At 41.6% G+C, this 20,065-nt stretch overlaps 1 protein-coding gene across 1 annotated transcript; it reads left to right on the forward strand.

The window, feature by feature from the left end:
- Positions 1–14,785: 14,785 nt before the first annotated feature.
- On the forward strand, positions 14,786–19,670 carry LOC117479190 (sodium-dependent neutral amino acid transporter B(0)AT3-like). Its single transcript, XM_034126199.1, has 12 exons — positions 14,786–14,954; positions 15,805–15,945; positions 16,106–16,243; positions 16,366–16,547; positions 17,322–17,432; positions 17,524–17,636; positions 17,733–17,861; positions 18,038–18,194; positions 18,295–18,499; positions 18,985–19,144; positions 19,230–19,392; positions 19,494–19,670. Exons 1-12 carry the CDS (start codon positions 14,786–14,788, stop codon positions 19,668–19,670), a joined length of 1,845 nt encoding a protein of 614 aa, XP_033982090.1.
- Positions 19,671–20,065: the final 395 nt, after the last annotated feature.

Genomic DNA, 20,065 nt, shown 5'->3' on the forward strand with positions numbered 1-20,065 from the left:
TTACTGTGTATCGCTCACTGATTGGAAAAGGACGTCCCATTGCTCTTAAAACTCATTTCCCTGCTTCTCGTGGTTTCCTTGCGTCTCTCCATGCTTCCCTGGTGGGAGGGACTAAACACAGGGAAACGACGCAAGTGAAGGACGCAAGGATTCCATTTAATCGACCTGAGATGCAGGCAGCCACTGATGGGTCCTCCACGGCTCCTCCGCGGATGCATTTCCGGGAACGGTGAAGGCGTTACGCACGGCCGGACTTATCTCAGCCAATGACAGCTCTGCATGCATCCCCTGGATATTATTTTAGTAACTGCTTTCATCGCGACGCGATGTTTACAGTGAGAACAGCTGTGAGGTCCGTGCAGAAAGCAGAGCAGTGTGTAAAATATATATCACTCAGTATAACAGGCCTACATTACTCTCTGTATTTGTATGCTGTAGTTTAGTAGATATCTACAAACAAAGAGTCGATATTTGTTAGACCATTTAGTGCTTCACATAATAAAATACACAACGGCTGTAGCCTGATTATGCTTTAGGAGCTGTAGGTGTGTGTGGTACAGTGCGTAGGTGTGTGTGTTGTACAGTGCGTAGATGCAGCGGACAGACAGGTCTCAGTTGGTTTGGTGTCCTATACTTACTTTTAATACGTGTAAATACAACTTTTGGCCTGTAATTTCAATTCCACATTTCAGCGACCAGAGAGAGAGGGGGGGGGGGATATATCCAGTCTCTGATTGTGTTACGTTATTATGAGAGTGCTCTCATACGTTTAATTCTGAAATTGTATATATTTATATGAATATATGTGTGTGTATATGTCCGCATCTTTAGCCTGTTATTGTCTCATTATACCGCACTGTGAATGAATTAAAAGTAAATAAGTCGTCATGAACACATCTGTCCATCAGACAGAGGGCTGTGCCTCCTGTCATCATTAATGGACGTCTCTTTAAAATGACCGCTCAGAGGAGAGGAGTTCTCATTTCTCTAACCGCCTGCTGCTTCCCCTCCTCTCTCCTCGGTTCCCCTCCTCAGTCCTCCGCTCACATCTCCTGTGGGCGGCACTAAGGGTGTTTCTCAATCGCGAGTACGCTTGCTTGGTAGCACATGTCTGCCGAGCATCTTGCTTCAGAAGCGAGGCAAGAATACTTCCTGGCATTCGGAAAACAAAGAGTGGAACAGGCTAGCAAGTGTGCAGGTGTGCGTCATATGAGAGGCCCCGCCTTACATTTTCCGTCACAGATTTGGGGAAATTGGTCCGTGCGCAAAGCATTGTGGGGATTTTAAGACTGCGGAGTCTACTCATGTGCAGCCTCGATATTTCTCCAAACGGAGTACGCCGGGCTCGATAGATTTCCAAGTATGCTGGACATTCGAACAGTACTTCGGCGGCACTCGATGACGTAATATGCTTGAAATAGTGGCTCTGAAGCAGCTTTACTCGCGATTGAGAAACACCCAAAGAGTGGAACACGCTAGCAAGTGTGCAGGTGTGCGTCATATGAGAGGCCCCGCCTTACATTTTCCGTCACAGATTTGGGGAAATAGAGTGGCGAAGTCCCTCCCCTTCCGGTGGACCTCCATGGGACCTTATTTCGGAAAAATTATGTATTGAAGTCAATGGAGAGAGAAAGATTATCTTTCGATCCCGTTTGAATTGTGCCACGAATTACACATATGATGTTTGTCAATTTAAAAGATAATTTTGCAAGTCAAAAAAAAAAATATGTGTCGTAAAACTGTGAAGTAACACATTTGTTTGTGTGAAACGCTCAATGAACTACATCTCTGGTCAACAACACACGTCACCAAGATGGCCGTCACTACTGTCTTGTCAACAAAACGATTGACTACCCTCACTATCACCACAATGAAACACGTCCTGAAGAAAGTCATGCAAAGCTGCCTGCCTGCCTTCCTTTGATTCTCTCTGAACTGCCTGGTCTTTTTAATGTTTAATGTCAACCATTTGTGCAGATAGCATGAAGTAGAGAAGATCGCCGAAGCTAGCGTTAGCGTTAGCATTTCTCCCCTGGGCTTAAATTGTGTATTATAGAATGATCACACCGGTGACAGTACTATTCAAAGGGTTCACAAAATATGATTACTACTCTTACTGTTTAACATGTTGGGTTACTTCATGTTACTTCATGTTAAGGCTAATAAAAATGACACGGCTGTAATGCTAACTAACGTGCTAGCTACTAGCTAGCTTGATCCAGACACTCCTAGTCCTTTCATCAGACGGGAAGCGAAAGAATGAGCAAGACCCATTGCTGGTATAATAACAACCTGGTACTAAGCACACAGGCATCTTGTTAAAGTTATCTTATCTTAGCCAGCGCCATATAGATATAATCTATCTATAGATTGATTTTAGCTATCTCTTAGTGGAGGAAAACAATTGTGACATCACTTACGCGACTCTGGGATTTGTAGTCTTTCTAGTTACGTATTTTTCATAGTCTTATATTTCAACAGTTTTACGACAAACTGTGACTTTTTTGACATGGAAATTATTTTTTAAGATTGACAAACATCATATGTGTAATTCATGGCACAATTCAAACGGGATCGAAAGATAAGTTTTCTCTCTCCATTGACTTCAATACATTATTTTTCCGAAATAAGGTCCCATGACTTCGCCACTCTATTGGTCCGTGCGCAAAGCATTGTGGGGATTTTAAGACCGCGGAGTATACTCATGTGCAGCCTCGATATTTCTCCAAACGGAGTACGCCTGGCTCGGTAGATTTCCAAGTATGCTGGAGATTGGAACAGTACTTCGGCGGCACTCGATGACGTAGTATGCTTGAAATAGTGGCTCTGAAGCAGCTTTACTCGCGATTGAGAAACACCCTAAGTCTCGAGGATAGGAGTTGTTGGAGTAGAACACTTCTGCTACGCGCCGTTCGTTGGATGAGGCTGGATCTCTATTAAATTAAGAAAGGAATTGAAAACACCAGAATCAAAGTTATAACAAATTATCTGAGTTTACTTCTAGTAGGAAACCAAACACATATACAAGTTATACAGAGTACTCGAGCACTCCGGCCTTTCAGGTTTGTGATGCGATGCGGATAAATGCGTCGGGACCCGCCAACTCATCAAACGAGATGAAAGTGACTTCAAGTTTGTGATGCGATGCGGACACAGTTATCAGGACCTGCCACTCACCAAACCCAAAAGCATTTTTACACACACCAACATCAGTATTTCTATCTATTTTTGGGGCGGAGATTTGTCGAGTCTTCCTTCCCATTTTTCTCCCAAGCGAATTAGAGAGCCCCTGGGGAGGAGCTGTTTAAACTGACCACCTCCCCCAAGTGCCCTGACTGGCTGGATTCGCTTCTGGCCGGGTTCAATCAGAGGTCTGACCAGAGAGTGAGATCCCAAACCACACCAGGTCAAAAGTCAATGTTTATCTTTACCTTATCTTACTCTACATTCCTTTCCCAGGGGATATTTTCACCTAAACTATCCTCCTTCAGACATTTAAACTCTTCTCCACCTATTTAACGATGTCTTTTAACGACTTAATGACCGCATCTGGCTTTTATGGATGATAAGAAGGATGTTGGTGTGTTGCAACACAGAATCTCTGGATCTGTGAGTTTGAAAGTAAGAATAACATTCCTATTCTAAGTGACTTATCAAAACCCGTTTGTGATTACCTAAAACAGTTCAAACAATACATGTTTACTTCAATACAGTGTAGAATCATATCTTTTTACTTCAGAGTCGAGGATAGGAGTCGAGGAGGGGAAATTAGAGTATTGAGAAACCTCTTCTGTCTGATGGACAGATGTGTTCATAACCACTTATATATTTACTTTTAATTCATTCATATAATGAGACAATAACAGGCTACAGATGCGGACATTTATATAAATATATACAATTTCAGAATCAAACAAGTATGAGAGCACTCTCATAGTAACGTAACACAATCAGAGACTGGATATATCCTCGATGTGCATTTAGAGAAATTAGATGTCCTTGGCGCGCTGAAATCCATTTCCAGGTCACTACCAGAGGACCGAGGAGTCGAGGAGGGGAAATTAGAGAATTGAGAAGCCTTTCTGGTCTCCCATCCCTCTGGCCCCCCTCCCCCCATGGGAACTCCACCTTTCTCAAAGAATATGTACAGTAACACTTGAACCTGAACACACACATGCACGTGTGCAATATGTGGTGTAATGTGTTTTGGGGCCATAGAATACAATTACAACAGGATTGTAGGTTATGAATGCATAATAAGTTAGTGGTGATGTAGTTAAAACAATATTGGATGATAGTCATTTTTTTGTTGTGTTTTGGACTGAAATAAATTATGGGTCAAAATTGACCCGCGAACACCATGAACGGTAACAGCTTTCGAACACAACACAAGGGTTAATCCAATTTGTATTTTGTAAGAAATTGACCAAGAGAAAATCTAATGACGTAAATGTAAGCCCATAATAAATTACTATCCCAGGGTAACGCTGTGAGTTCATACTTTTGTGGGGTTAACTTTGATTAGACAGCTACAGTTTACCATGTGATTCACTATTTGATTTTAAAGGGCCCATGTCATGGCCATTTCCACTGATCATAATTACATTGTTGAGGTATACTAAAATAGATTTATACTGTGCAATTTTCCAAACTCACATTGGTTTCGCATACAGCATCTCTGTAAAGTATGTGTATTCAGCAGTATTCACTCTCTCCACTAAACGACTCGTTGGAGCTCTTGCCCCCCCCTCCCTGTGAGCCTAGTGTGCTCCAATTGGTCAGCTCGGCCACTCTGTTCTGATTAGTCAACCACCAGAGAGGCTCCGCCCATGTCTAACAGTGCTTTTTTCGGCTCGCTCTGAGCGGAACATCAGTCTTATAATGGCGTCGGTACAGCCGTATATTTTATACGCTAACTAACCGAACTGTACCTACAACTGTTCTTATAGAAGAGTAAGTTATTTTTACCTGTAATAAACTACTACTGTTTGATGAGAAATCAAATCATGGTTTGCTATATATGAATGATATGTTATAGGAGCAAATAATTCAGGGAAGAAAGGATAGGCCTACTAAGTATTTCCATCAAACTTTATTTTTAGAAATGTACAAAATGAACATAAATATACATATATACACGGTATATCATCAATTCCTCCCCGTTGTCGGCATCTTGCCTGGGCGCAGCCGGGGCTTTTTAGGACGAGGCCTCAGTGTGGTAGTCCCGTCCCCGTGATGTATTTTCCGCTGGACGAAATCAAATGCAAATCACAAAATATTAGAGAAACTTAGTTGTTTTAGATTCGTTAGTAGTAGTTGTGGTAGGAGTGTGGATCTATCTAATCCATCTATATAATCAACACAGTAAGCTTGCCAGCTAATATGCTAACCTAGCTTTCTTGTTTACCTTAGCAAACACGATATGAACGTTAGCTCGGAGGAACGGCAACTATAATGGAGTGTAATAAAACTACTATGAACAAAAGCTAGTGGTTCATATTAGGCTAGCAATAACGTGTTTATAATTGCAATCTTATACGGGTAGTCTGCTACGTTCGGTCTGAAGTAAAAAGATATGATTCTAAACTGTATTGAAGTAAACATGTATTGTTTGAACTGTTTTAAGTAATCACATACATGTATATAGAAATGATATTCTCACTTACAACTCACTGACCCAGAGATCCTGTTTCACACACACACAGCTCCTTTTCACCAGAGCGCCCACACATGTTCTTTTCAAGGTTCTTTCTGGGTATCAGTATGTTCTTTCTGGGCTCATTATATCTGTATACAATGTTTAATTGTCTGAGAGTAACAGTTTATGTGAAAGATGCCATGGGAAAATAAGGGAGTGAATACCGGTGCAGAGATAAGATTGACTTTGACCTTGTGGAAATTTAGAATCTCACGTTCTGGTCAGAACTCTGATTCGCTGTATTGAACCCGACCAGAGGTGGATCCAACCAGTAAGGACACCTGGGGGAGTGAGCAGCTCACACAGCTCCTCCCCACGGACTCTCTGATTAGCTTCGGAGTAAAATGGGAAGGAAGAGTCGACGCATCTCCGCCCCAAAATATGGATATGAATACTGTTGTTTTTGTATGTAAAAATACTTCTGGTTTGCTGAAAGCTGGTCTAGAGACGGTAAACCGCATCACAAACCTGGAGTCCATACTTCTCGTTTTCTGAAAGCTGGTCTGTCTACCTGTAAACCGCATCACAAGCCTGAAGTCCGGAGTACTCTGTATAACTTGTATACGTGTTTTGTTTCCTACCAGTAAACTCAGATAATTGTTATAACTTTTGATTCCGGTGTTTTCAATTCCTTTCTTTATTAAATAGAGATCAGCCTCATCCAACGAACGGCGCGTAGCAGAGGGGGTGGCTATCAGCCACCACAATAGGTGTTCTGCTCCAACAAGTGGTGACCCCGACGTGATGAGTGCTTATCTCTAGAAAGGAACACCGACAGCCAGGGGACGGAATCCAGTCCAGGGGGAGGACACAGAGATACTGTTGACAACTGAACCAAGGCGCCATATACAAAAGGTGAGCAGACACCTGTTTTGACTATCAAAAATCTGTGATTGATTATACTAAAAAATTGTCAAAAAGTTGTCAGCAGCGTTCTCAGTGTTCTTAGTCACGGTGGGAAATACAATACATATTCTAGTTGGGATATTGGGATAGTGCTTAGAGTCGGGTATTCAGTCCTGTACCTAAGGCACAAAAGTGCTTGTAAGAGGCGGGTAGATAAGTCCCGTCCTACAACTCACTACAAACGAACGCTGCAAGGCTGTAAAAGATGTATGGGTTAAATTCCCCGTAAGTCAAGATAAAATTGATTAATACGGTTGGCTTGTAGTGCTTTAATTAAAGGCTGCGGAGGTGTAAAAAACAGAAGGGTTAAATTCCCCGCAGATCATGATAAGATTGATTAATGCGGTTACCTTTCGTGGTGCTTTAAATGTATAAAATGGCTGTAATTGTTATATGGTGGGTGATAGAGGAGGAGAGAGACGCGACCTCCAACTAATTATTTGGAACGACCGAATCTCATCACAAAACTGCTGTGGGGTTAATCAGGCTCATTAAACGTGACGATAAAGAGATTTTGTTGACTGGGTTCCGACTCCTTGCCTGAAGCCGCAATCGGCGTAAGGGGGTTGTAGAAGCTTGCTTCAGGAAGTCACGCTATCTATTGAAATATACATCGCACAATAAAAATCTGCCTGACTGTATGGGGATAAAATGTGTGTAAAACTGCAAACATAATTTGAGAACACCACTCTGTACACAGTACATACTGTACACAGAGATAGAATTCAGATAGTACAAAGTCTGCAAAAGGGAATAGACTCTGTGTGATTTTTAAGTCAAATCTGTGTAATAATTGAGAGAAAATCAAGTAAGAGAGCTGTGGAGACAGATTTGCATAGACTAATGGCGCGTTTCCACTACAGCCCGCAGCCCGGTTTAAGAGGGCTGTGACGTCAGCGGCCCGTCTTTGGTTGCGTTTCCACTTGGCCTAGTACCGGCCGGCGGGTCCTAATTCACAGTTTTTCTGGCCTCATAAAATCGTGGGTCCAGGGCCAGAGACAACGAGGCTGAGTCGGGCTGAGTATGCTAAACTAGAGAGAGCGTCGCTGGCAAGGGGGCAACAACTACAACAAGATGGACATATTTGACCGTGATTTAATTGTAATACACGTTTCAAAATGATGCCGAAGTAACAACATACTGATACCGGTTAGTAAAAACCATGAATTAATGCTTTGTCAAGTCTGCAGACAGACGGCAGGGGAAAAACCTTTTAAAATGCTTGTTTTCTAAATGGAGATTGGCTAAGCTAACGCAGTATATGCTCCAACCGTCCACACTCACAACAACGGCCTATACAGACATAAATAAAGCAGCGACTGTATTCACCATGACACAGGCAGTCTGTGGTTTGTACTTGTTTAACTTTTGTCTAGTTTCTGAACATATATGAGGAGCTGTGAGCTCTGAGTGCTAACAGCTAACGGCTGTGTTGTTTTTCTGGGGTCCTCTGAAGATCACGTCACGGCTCCGCCTACACTGCGTTACTATAGATACTGCCCCAGTTCCTAAACTGTAATGGAAATGCGCCATAAAGTGAGCCAGTCCTAACGAGGCCCAGCCATACCGAGCGGGGCCGAGCGAGGCCGTGTAGTGGAAATGCGGCAATAGAGACAGAGGCAGTTCATTCATGGTCAGCTGCTGCCCTCTGGTGGCGAACAGGAAGTGTTACAATATTCTAAAATATTACATACTGAAAATTTAGAATTAAAGACAATAATTGCCCAGTATATTAAATAAATACAAACGAACACGTATCAACATAAGTCAGATAATATAAACGAGGTCAATCATGGAAGGAGATTTTGAAAAAATTATATAAACGTTCCAATTTCCAGAAGCTTCCGCAAGCAACTGGTCAGGTGCTACCATCTGGTGGCCAATAGGGTGTGGCACAAAACAAACAGACTAATGATAAATTAAGGTTTGGCTCCATCTGCTGGACATATATTATATTATATTATTTTTAGAATTTGAACGAGAAGAACAGGGAGTGTACTAAAACTGGGGGACCGGAAGAAGGCTGACATTTAATGACTGATATATAAGTAATAATAATATATAATATATAGCTGATATTTAATAACTGATGCATAAGGCTCGATATTTCTGAAAATAAGAACACCGTCAACGGCATTCTATTTCAGAAAAAGGGGGGATAGGATATACATCAGACAATATGTATGTGAGATTATTACGTTTTTAAGAGAAATTTATCAAATTAAAATACTAGCTTTGGTTATTTTTTGTTTTGTTTTGTTTTGTTTGTTGCTCAAAATAATCTAGTTTTGGTTATTTGTGTTTTGTTTGTTTGTTCCTTTTTTGTTCGGTTTTGTTTTATTTTTGTTTTATTTTTTATTTTTTATTTCATTTTTTGTTTATTGTTTCCTGCATAGTCTCTTGTCCACACTCCAGTCTAGTTGGTGGCGGTAATGCACCTACAAGTTGGTTTGCCAACCGCCAATAAACACTAAAGAAGTAGAAAAGATGAGTTCAAAACCATATTTCCAGCAACTTAAGGGCTTGGTATGAGACTTCTCCACACAGGTTGCTGACGCCAAAGGGGGACCCGAGAAACACGAGGCCAACACAGCAGAGTTCGTCTGGCTGAAAGTCATCAGGCCTAAGTGACTCAACCCCAGGTTTTCCGGTCCCTACCGAGTGACCCAAAGGACCTCCCATGCCGTCCGCCTAGATGGAAAGGGAGACAACTGGTACCACTGGAGCCAGTGTGCGGTCGGGAAAAACACCTGCAAGGACCCTAGACGACATCAGGACAGATCTGGCCCTCGTTGCGAGGACCCTAGACGACATCAGGACAGATCTGGCCCTCGTCGCGAGGACCCTAGACGACATCAGGACAGATCTGGCCCTCGTCAAGGCAGTCGACCCAGGAGGCGCCATCAGCGGACCGGAGGAGGAGGATCGGGAGGACATCTCTCCAGCAGTCGACCCGGAAGCCGCCATCAGCGGGCCGGAGGAGGGGGATCGGGACGTCTCTCCAGCATCGACCCGGAGGCCACCATCAGCGGGCCGGGGGAGGACAATCCGGACACATCTCTCTAGCAGGCAGCCCAGAAGCCGCCGTCAGCGGGCTGGGGGGACAAAGACACGGCAAACCAAGACGGCATAGGGAACTCCATTTCCCGCTGAAACAGGTTGATATAGCCGGTGTGGAACTTTGTTTGAACAATCCATTTTTTGGAGGAACGTCAACTTTATTTTTATATCCCATAATTTAAGGGATTTGTATTTTTTACCATACAGAACTATGTGTTACCAAAAGAGGGAAAAGTTTAATAATGTCTTTTCTAATTTCTGTGGCTACTTTTATTGCCATTTTGGTGACATGTGGTTGTTGTTGTGTGCCTTGTATCCGCTCATTGTGTGTTAGACTCATCAGTTCCACCATTGAGGGAAAAGCTGCGCCTTCCCCTTCGTACCAAATGCCCTTGTTGGCTTATGCGTCGGAGGGGGAAGAGTACGATGACTCAGCTGACAAGGACGAACTTTTTAGACATATTTTATTCTCCCTCCACTGTCATAAGAAGTTGTTGTAGTGGACTGTTCCTAAAGGTTTAAAGTGCTCTAAATCCCAGCTTCTGATGGATTTATATAAATGTTGGGACAGACACAGTAGAAAAGAATGACAGTGGTTATGTTTCAAATGCTATATGTTGATCTCGTGAGGTGAGATCAAAAGAGGGATTGAAGTAAAAAGATATGATTCTAAACTGTATTGAAGTAAACATGTATTGTTTGAACTGTTTTAAGTAATCAGATACATGTATATAGAAATGATATTCTCACTTACAACTCACTGACCCAGAGATCCTGTTTCACACGCACACAGCTCCTTTTCACCAGAGCGCCCACACATGTTCTTTTCAAGGTTCTTTCTGGGTATCAGTATGTTCTTTCTGGGCTCATTATATCTGTATACAATGTTTAATTGTCTGAGAGTAACAGTGTATGTGAAAGATGCCATGGGAAAATAAGGGAGTGAATACCGGTGCAGAGATAAGATTGACTTTGACCTTGTGGAAACTTAGAATCTCACGTTCTGGTCAGAACTCTGATTCGCTGTATTGAACCCGACCAGAGGTGGATCCAACCAGTAAGAACACCTGGGGGAGTGAGCAGCTCACACAGCTCCTCCCCACGGACTCTCTGATTCGCTTCGGAGTAAAATGGGAAGGAAGAGTCGACGCATCTCCGCCCCAAAATATGGATATGAATACTGTTGTTTTTGTATGTAAAAATACTTCTGGTTTGCTGAAAGCTGGTCTAGAGACGGTAAACCGCATCACAAACCTGGAGTCCATACTTCTCGTTTTCTGAAAGCTGGTCTGTCTACCTGTAAACCGCATCACAAGCCTGAAGTCCGGAGTACTCTGTATAACTTGTATACGTGTTTTGTTTCCTACCAGTAAACTCAGATAATTGTTATAACTTTTGATTCCGGTGTTTTCAATTTCTTTCTTTATTAAATAGAGATCAGCCTCATCCAACGAACGGCGCGTAGCAGAGGGGGTGGCTATCAGCCACCACAATAGGTGTTCTGCTCCAACAGGTCATACAATGTTTCCCGCTAGCATGTATAGCTAGCCTCGTTAGCTATACATGCTATCAGCGTCGGAGGAAAGCCAACTGAAATGTACCGTCCTTTGGGGGTCTGTGAGCGGGCAAAGAGAGGGGATTTCCCAGTTGTCTCTGCTGGAATTATGAAATAAACAGAGTCCCCATTTCAGGGACACCTCTTGGAGGTCTCTAGGCCGTCCTTTGGGGGTCTGTGAGCGGGCAAAGAGTGTGAAGTGTGAAATAAACTTAGTTGTTTGATGTTCGTCAGCTTGCCAGCTGGATTACAATGCTAATCTACGTTTGCTAGTTGTTCAGTTGTTTAATATGCTATACTATACTATGAACAACAGATAGTGGTTCATATTAGGCTATCAAGCACATGTTTACAATTGCAATCTTATATGGGTAAAAACAATGTTTTTCCGAGCAAACTCATGTCTAGCCCTTATGCGGCTTTCACACCAGCGCTTTTCCCTTTCTAGCTCCTAGCTAGAGCTTTTCTGGTTCAGCTCCGGTTTCCCTTTTCAGCTCCCGCTCTATTCACACCGCCCAGCTGCCGCTGCTGCGTCATGACGTCACCGTTTACATCGCTGATTTTCTCCCCAACGGAGCTCACAACAACAACGGGGGGGGACTGCGTCGGGTCGATGATCGTGTTGCTTTTAATCATACGAAGCCAGATTAAATTAAATAACGACTTCTCCAACCTTATACTTTTCTCCAGAGTGCCGTGGTTCATTGTTTATTAATGTGTTTCAGCGGCATTTACCGACCGCTGCAGTGCTGGCTGCTCTTCCACGGGAGTTTATTCTCCCGTTAGCTCCGGGTTAGCTCACACGGCTCTAAAGTATTCACTGTCTGACTGTCACACAAGCAGCTGATACATATCCCAGTTCCCCTTAAGTGAATGTGTGTCAGTCTGAATTGACGCTGTTTGGCATCACAACGCTGTTATGAAAGTTTCTCTGGTATAACATGGGTGATGTTAGCATAGCAACCGAAGCTAAACTGACTACTTGCTAAGCCGTTTTCTACAGGCACATTTTACCGGCGTATTTTTCATTATGATTCTACTTGTGATAGTCGGACATGACAACCTGTGCAGCCCATGTATTGATTCCATCCGATAGCTGCTATAATAACAAACAAAACGTCTGCCTGCTCTCCACAATGATCAATAACAGCGAACGGATGGTCAAAGTAAGGTACAAATAAACAGAATCACACGAAGCCTGGTTAGTGTTGCCTGACTTTATAAAGTGTGTTTTTTTTTGTGTGGTTGCCTTCTAGTCACTTTGCTCAGCGCTAATGCTTGTAGGCAGGCATGACGAGACTCTTCAGTCGACCCATGTTCAGGGGAGGTGGGTTTAGTTTCCTGCACGCCTCGACGTAAGAGAGACGTAAGCGACGCCGCGTCATAGCTCCGAAGCTCTTGCCTCTAGACCGACAATTTTTTGGAGCTGGAAGTGAACCGCATTCCGGAGCTATGACGCGGCGCCGCTGCAGTGTGAACAGGAAAAAACTGCGCTTTTCCAGCTCCAGCTCCGAGCCGGAGCTGGAAAAGCGCCGGTGTGAAAGGGGCATAAGTAGCCTTGTTGTTTAGCTCGGTAGCATACACGCTCGGAACGCCAGCTATAATGTAATTACGTTTCGCGACTGACCGTACGGTAAATCACCTGGAGTATACTGTCTATGAGTATTTCGTGTGTGAATGCAGACATTCTCCTGCTATGAGATACATGTATGTAAGGCCATCTGCTGATATTAGAGTTGATATGGAAACGCTAGCAACTTAGTTAGCACAGTTAGCACTGGCTTAGCAGTCCGAAACATGTTTACACATTTAAACAGTCGTGGTAGATACCTTGTTTGATAAATACACAAATAACAATGCAAACTTACAGGTTGTGTACCCAAATCTTCCCCTGATCCAAACGGTCCAAACAAACTAGGAATAGCATCGTCCTTCAGTTTCAAATGCTGTGCATATCCGGCCTCAAACTGGGCAATGTTTTGGAAGCTTTCGTCTGTGAAATGCCGCGCACACAGTAACGTTCTTCGAACCTCTGAAGGAACAGTGTTAAAAGAAATTTCAACCACTGACTTCGTCGTGGTTCTTCCGTCGGTAGGACAAACAGCTCAGATTTCTCCTCACATTTCAGGAAACAGGTCCTTGGCATTGGCATGACTGGATCGATTGTGAACTGAACCAGAGCTTCCAACTAGTGATGTGTCGGTCGCGAACGAGCCGGCTCTGAACGACGGGAGCCGGCTCGCGCCCGCGAACGAGCCGGTTTTTTGTTTTTGTTATTTTTTGTTAAGTAATACAATGATATGATATGATGATCTCCGCGCTACAGCTGCTCCGTGCATGCATGCAGTGGCATGTAATATCCAAGGATTAGAGACTGTTGGATGCTGCTGTTTTGAGCATTGCAATACATTTATTTGTATTATGTTTTTTTATGATTAGAGACGGTTGGATGCAGCTGTACTGAGCATTGCAATATATTTATTTTCACTATGTTATTTATTTATGATTATTATCCTTGGGCTCCGCAAAGATTTGATGTCAGCTGTTGCTGTCTTTTATTCTATAGTTAATACTGAAATAGGGCCCTGCTGTTTTGTCAGGGCCTGACATGACATGACGCATGACATCATGCCGTACCCGGAACTAAATGGAAGACTCAAATGGGCAGTGACGTATCTCCAACGAGGCGTTTTGGGGAGGTATTTTCTGTGTTAGAGTTTTACTCGCTACAGGGTGTACTTTGAGGGTTTTGACTTTGCACACCGTTTACATGCATAAAAACCTTCATAACACACAAGGGGACGGGTAATAACTGGAAAAGCATGACATGGGAGCTTTAAGAATGGGAGGAAATACTATCCCAAAAGGAAACTGACTTCGAGCCATGCAATGAAAGTACATGAATCTGTCCAGCTGGGGTCACTATTGTGATGTGTTTGAGAAGTAAATAGTCATTAAATCAGCTGCTTATTGTTATTTAAATGCATTTACCATGTGTAAATACATGCTTTATGAGTTTACTTTAATATTCAATTTAATTATAATGGATGTGACTGATTGTAGTCTGTATGAATATGAAAGATAACATCATTCAAATTAGGTTTGATAAGGAACTGCATCCACAATAGATACTTGTACAGAACCTTTTGTAAGGGATAATAACCATTGACTGAAGTAATGGAAACCTTGTACAACTGTAAAATAATAAATGCAATGTAGACTGTATCACGTTATGAATTAAAAGGAATTTATTTGCACAGTTTTCTCTCGGGGTTCCTTATTTATGCTGTGTTGTATAACTTTCAATGTTACAGCTTTGTAATCAACATCAGATCACGCCGCTTTACACAAGGGCTTTTTATTAAACAAACAAACCAGATTGTTCCCACAGGATTAAAAGCCAACACAAAATAGGAGGCTGATAAAGAACATGTCGCTCCTTCGCCTCCTGATACAAACAGGTAACAAGTCCCCAGGTCCTCCCCTTCTCCTCAGACAGAGTGGACGAGTCAGATAAAAGAAGATTAGCCTCTTACAATATTCTGAAATACCAACGAAAACAAGTGATGGATACACCTGGAAGTGCTGAGCAGATGCAGGATGATGAACCTAAAGACATCGCTGAAAGACCAAAATGGGACAATAAAGTTCAATACTTGCTAACCTGCATAGGTTTTGCTGTGGGACTCGGTAACGTGTGGAGATTTCCGTATTTGTGTCAAACCTATGGAGGAGGTAAGAGCATTTTGATGTTAACAAAACAGTAAAGTGGGTCGCAAATATTTGACTTTCCATTTGGTTTGACAAATATTTTGTATTCATTTATCCAAAGGCTCTTACAACACAATGATAAACAATTTACACTGCTTTAAAAGCTGTTACTATCATTTTAATTCCCTTACTAGAAAATAGCCTACAACCTTTATTTCCAATATGTTAATCTCACTAAACAATCAGACGCACAAACACACTCCACAGTTATACTGAAATGCTTCACAATAGTCACATCTATTTTGATGAGATGTGGTTTCAGAAATTATGCAAATATTACTTTGCTTCTATTTTCATGTTGTTATCTTGTTTTTCCAGAACACAATTAAGGTTTCTGAAGACATCTAGTTTCAAAGATAAACTTGAATCATCAAGATTGATAAATGATGACACAGGGAGGCGTGTGGTGCAGTGGATTGTGCGTTGGTGTTGGGATCAGGGGGTCACAGGTTCAAACCCCACTGCAGTCAGCATGTCGTTGTGTCCCTGGGCAAGACACTTCACCCCAAATTGCTCCTGTGGGGATTGCCCACAGTATCACTTTGGATAAAAAATGTCTAACAAGTGACATGTAATGTAATGATTAACTAGGGAATCAGTTATGTCTGGTGTTGAGAGCTATTGCTGGGTGTGATAAAGCTCAGATTGTTGATAGTCAAAAGTAATCATAAACCGAATGACCTTCAAAAATAAAAGGCATTGCCAATGTTTATTTTGAAGTCGACTCATTACTGAATATCTCATATGTATTGTGTTATTGTCCCTTATCAGTCATTATGGCCATTGTTATGACTTTGATTTGCCCTATTTGAAGGGGCCTTTCTGATTCCTTATGCCATTGCGTTGGTGTTTGAGGGACTTCCTCTGCTGCACATGGAGCTGGCCATCGGACAACGGCTCCGCATGGGAAGTATTGGAGTGTGGAATTCAATCTCCCCTTACATGGGAGGATTAGGTGAGAAGGTTCAATCAATACCATTTACTCAGGAAAGCAATAAGCCAAAAACAAGGGGATGTACTGTACAAAATAAAGTTGTGTGCATGACTATCTGGAAATCACTGCCTTTCGTAACAATCATACATTTCTTTGTGAATGTGTAAATGTGGATATACAGGTGTTGCTTCCTTGGCAGTCTCCTTCCTAGTCGGCCTGTTCTACAACATGATCCTGGCCTGGATCCTCTGGTACTTTTTCCACTCCTTTCAAAGCCCACTTCCTTGGAGGGACTGCCCAATAAACTTGAATCATACTGGTATTTTCTTACTTATCTTATCTTTTCATAATAATATCATTGAAAGATAAATGTTGAATGAAAACTCAACATGAAATACAGTCCCATCAATTATTTCATGATGAACAATCTCTTTGATACAGGCTATGTAAGTGAATGTGAGAAGGGCTCGGCGGTGAACTACTTTTGGTATCGTGAAACACTGAACATCACACCAAACATTGAGACCAGCGGCTCCTTTCAGTGGTGGCTCGTACTGTGTCTCGCAACTGCTTGGTGCCTCGTGTACATCTGCTTCATACGGGGAATTGAGACTATTGGAAAGGTAATTTGTACTGTTAGATGTAATGCTAACACATATTTGTAATGTTATATCTATTTGTTGTATCTTACAGCCCAACTATTGATTTCAAAATGTTGAAACGATAAGAGTAACACTGGCTTTCTGTACAAAGATCTATATGATGTCAAAATTAAATGAATATGAAATGGACTATGCAAATAGAAATAAAATGCTGGAATAGATTACATGTCATGTCACTTGTTAGACGCTTTTATCCAAAGCGACTTACATACTCAATACTGTGGGCAATCCCCACTGGAGCAATTTGGGGTGAAGTGTCTCAGGGACACAACGACATGCTGACTGCAGTGGGGTTTGAACCTGTGCTCCCCTGATCCCAACACCAACGCACAACCCACTGCACCACACACCTCCCTTTATAGAGAAGTGCACTGTAGATCCCTCCACTGGAACAAATCCACCAAGCATACAAGTTACAAATCACACTTTAACAGCAAGAAAAACCTTCCGTCTCCAAAAACAGCATGGTATAATGGGATCAGCAAAAACAAGCTCATCAGTAATCTTATTTAACATGTGATATGGCACTCGGGTAGAGGCTGCATTAAAGGTGATGGACGGAAGACTGTCTTTGTATCACCTAAACAAGTGACAGAAGAGCTCCCCAGCTGTAAGAACACACTTTCAAAACCCCACACACATTAGGAGTGCATATGATAAATGAGGTTACAACAATCTGTATTTCCGTTTGATTTGAATATGAAATATGTTATCAGCATTTAACTGTTTCAACAGGCTATTTATGTCACAGTCACCTTCCCATATCTGGTTTTGACCATCTTCTTGATCAGATCACTGACTCTGCCTGGGGCCACAGATGGCTTAATATATCTCTTCACTCCAGATGTAAGTTTGACATTAGCTTTATTTTGAATGGATGATTGAATGTAATGAATACAAATGGATGTCTAACTAACAATTAGTATGTTCTTTGCAGTGGGAAACTCTTAAGAATCCTGATGTCTGGTTGGATGCTTCTACTCAGATCTTTTTCTCTTTGTCTTTGGCCTTCGGAGGACTTATTGCTTTTTCCAGTTATAATGTTCAGAAGTAAGACCTTTATAAACACTTTTTCATTTTACAGCATTATGTACACAATAGAAAAATACTATAAAATAAAAGTGAAACTTTGCTTTATCTTTGCAGGAATGATTGTGAGAGAGATGCCCTAATTGTTGGATTGGTGAACAGTTTCACGTCAATATATGCATCCATTCCAATTTTTGCCATTCTTGGATTTAAAGCTAATGAAAACTTCAATAAGTGCAGAAATTGGTATGTATCATAAAAGGAATTATGCTGTAAAAGTTTGTGTATTTATCAATTAATCAGTACAAAAAAAACATCTATTTTCACAGTTGATTAATGAAAAGATGTCCCCGCTAGTTTTCATTATAAGATGTGATGCTTGTACTAGTAGTGTTAACTCATTTAATTTCCATTGATTTTAGGAACATACTAAGATTGACTAATTCCTTCAACATTGGGGATGAGAACATAACTCTGGAAAACTACGATGACTGGTTTAACTATTTCAACAATACTGATCCCTCAGAGGTCGAAAGCCTCAATCTAAAGACGTGTAACCTACAGACGTTCCTGGATGAGGTACAACGCATCTGTTACTTTGATAATTATTGTAATCATTTTCTGATGAACCTTTGTGAGGTTGTTGTGTAAGAGATAACGTCTCAGATCCTACCTGTAGAGTGCGTCTGGAACCGGACTTGCCTTCATTGTGTTCACTGAGGCGGTGATACATATGCCGGGCTCTCAGGTGTGGGCGGTGCTCTTCTTCATCATGCTCTTCAGCCTGGGCCTGTCCTCCATGTTTGGGAATCTAGAGGGGGTCCTTACTCCTCTGCTGGACCTGAACATTATTCCAGCCTGGATTCCTAAGGAAGTGTTCACAGGTAAACCAAAATATCTGAGGAGTTTATATGACTCATCACTAGTTTAGTAGTTTGTATTATAAAATTACAAAAACTGCAAGTAGGGATTATTTTCATTAACAGTTCATCTGTTGATTATGTTCTAGATAAATCAATGGTTCTATAAAATGTCATAAACCAGTGAACAATGTCCATTCCCGTTTCTCAAAGTCTGAGGTGATGTCTTAAAAAAATGTCTTGTTTTGTTAGTCCAAAACCAAAACATATGATGCAAAACAAAGAAAGGCAGGACATCTCCATATATGAGAGGCGAAAAACTGCATTTTAATCAATTAGCATGAATAATGATTTTGCCCTTCGTATTCAAAAGTCTCTTGATCTGTCGGAATGCACACACTTTCAATTCATTGTTAAACAAATACCTTTGTATGACTTAATTCACCATTATTAATCATAACAGCATAAAACAAAATCCATTTCCTATATTGTCTTTTGTGGCTAAAAAGGGCTAATTTGCCTCACCTCCTTTACTGTGGCTCTCATCTTCACGCTGGGCTCTGGAAACTACTGGCTGGGGATTTTCAACAACTACGTGGGATCCATGCCTCTGCTCATCATAGCCTTCTTTGAGATCATCAGTGTGGTATACATCTATGGAATAAACAGGTGAGGTTGTAATTCATGGCATTATTATACTTGCAATATGAAAATATAGTTCAGTTATTTGACTACGGGTCTCCTTTTCCCTCAGGTTTAATGATGACATTGAATGGATGACAGGTAGGAGGCCCAACATCTTCTGGCAGACCACATGGCGCTTTATCAGCCCTTTGATGCTTCTGGTGGTTTTTGTGGCATACGTTGTAGTCGAGGCTGAAAAGAGACCAACATATAACGCCTGGAACCCAGATTATGTAAGAAAGTTGAAACGGTTTCTTTTCAACATCATTATGTAGTGTTCGACCTGCTGGGTGTTGAAAAAACACATTGACTTTCTACTCCTTTCCCCCAACAGGTGAACTTCCCCCTTGCTGACGTTCAGCACTATCCTGAATGGGTTTACACTATCTGTGTGCTCCTATCTGTCCTTCCTATTGTATCCATTCCTCTTGTGGCTTTCTACAGATTCATGGGCTTCTTGAAGAAGTACATCATGAACAGGAACAACCCAAATCCATACCAAAATGAATAATTCCATGGAGAATTGTAAATGAGCTGTTTTATCTGATTGGCGGTCAGTAGTACATATTTGTGTGATGTATTGTTATTTAATAACGTCTGTGATTTTTTCATACCATTTTCAATCTTTTGTATATTAGGGTATTACAAGTCTCTAATTACATAACATTATTGCTGAGATAACATATTGGCAGTCGCAGCTGTAATTTCAATGTTTTCGCTAACCTAAATCAAAAAATGGTTTTCTTAATTTACACAACTGTATTTATATTGGTGAAGGAAATGCAAACACTGTCAACTAGATGAAATCAAAGCAAGATAATATCCCTGAGAAGAATATTAAAATCAGGATACCAATGTCTAGAGCTGAATATCGGGCTTTGTTAATATTTGATTAAAGACAGACTT

This window comes from Trematomus bernacchii, unplaced genomic scaffold (assembly GCF_902827165.1).
Source record: "Trematomus bernacchii unplaced genomic scaffold, fTreBer1.1, whole genome shotgun sequence".
In the NCBI taxonomy this organism is placed as follows: Eukaryota; Metazoa; Chordata; class Actinopteri; order Perciformes; family Nototheniidae; genus Trematomus; species Trematomus bernacchii.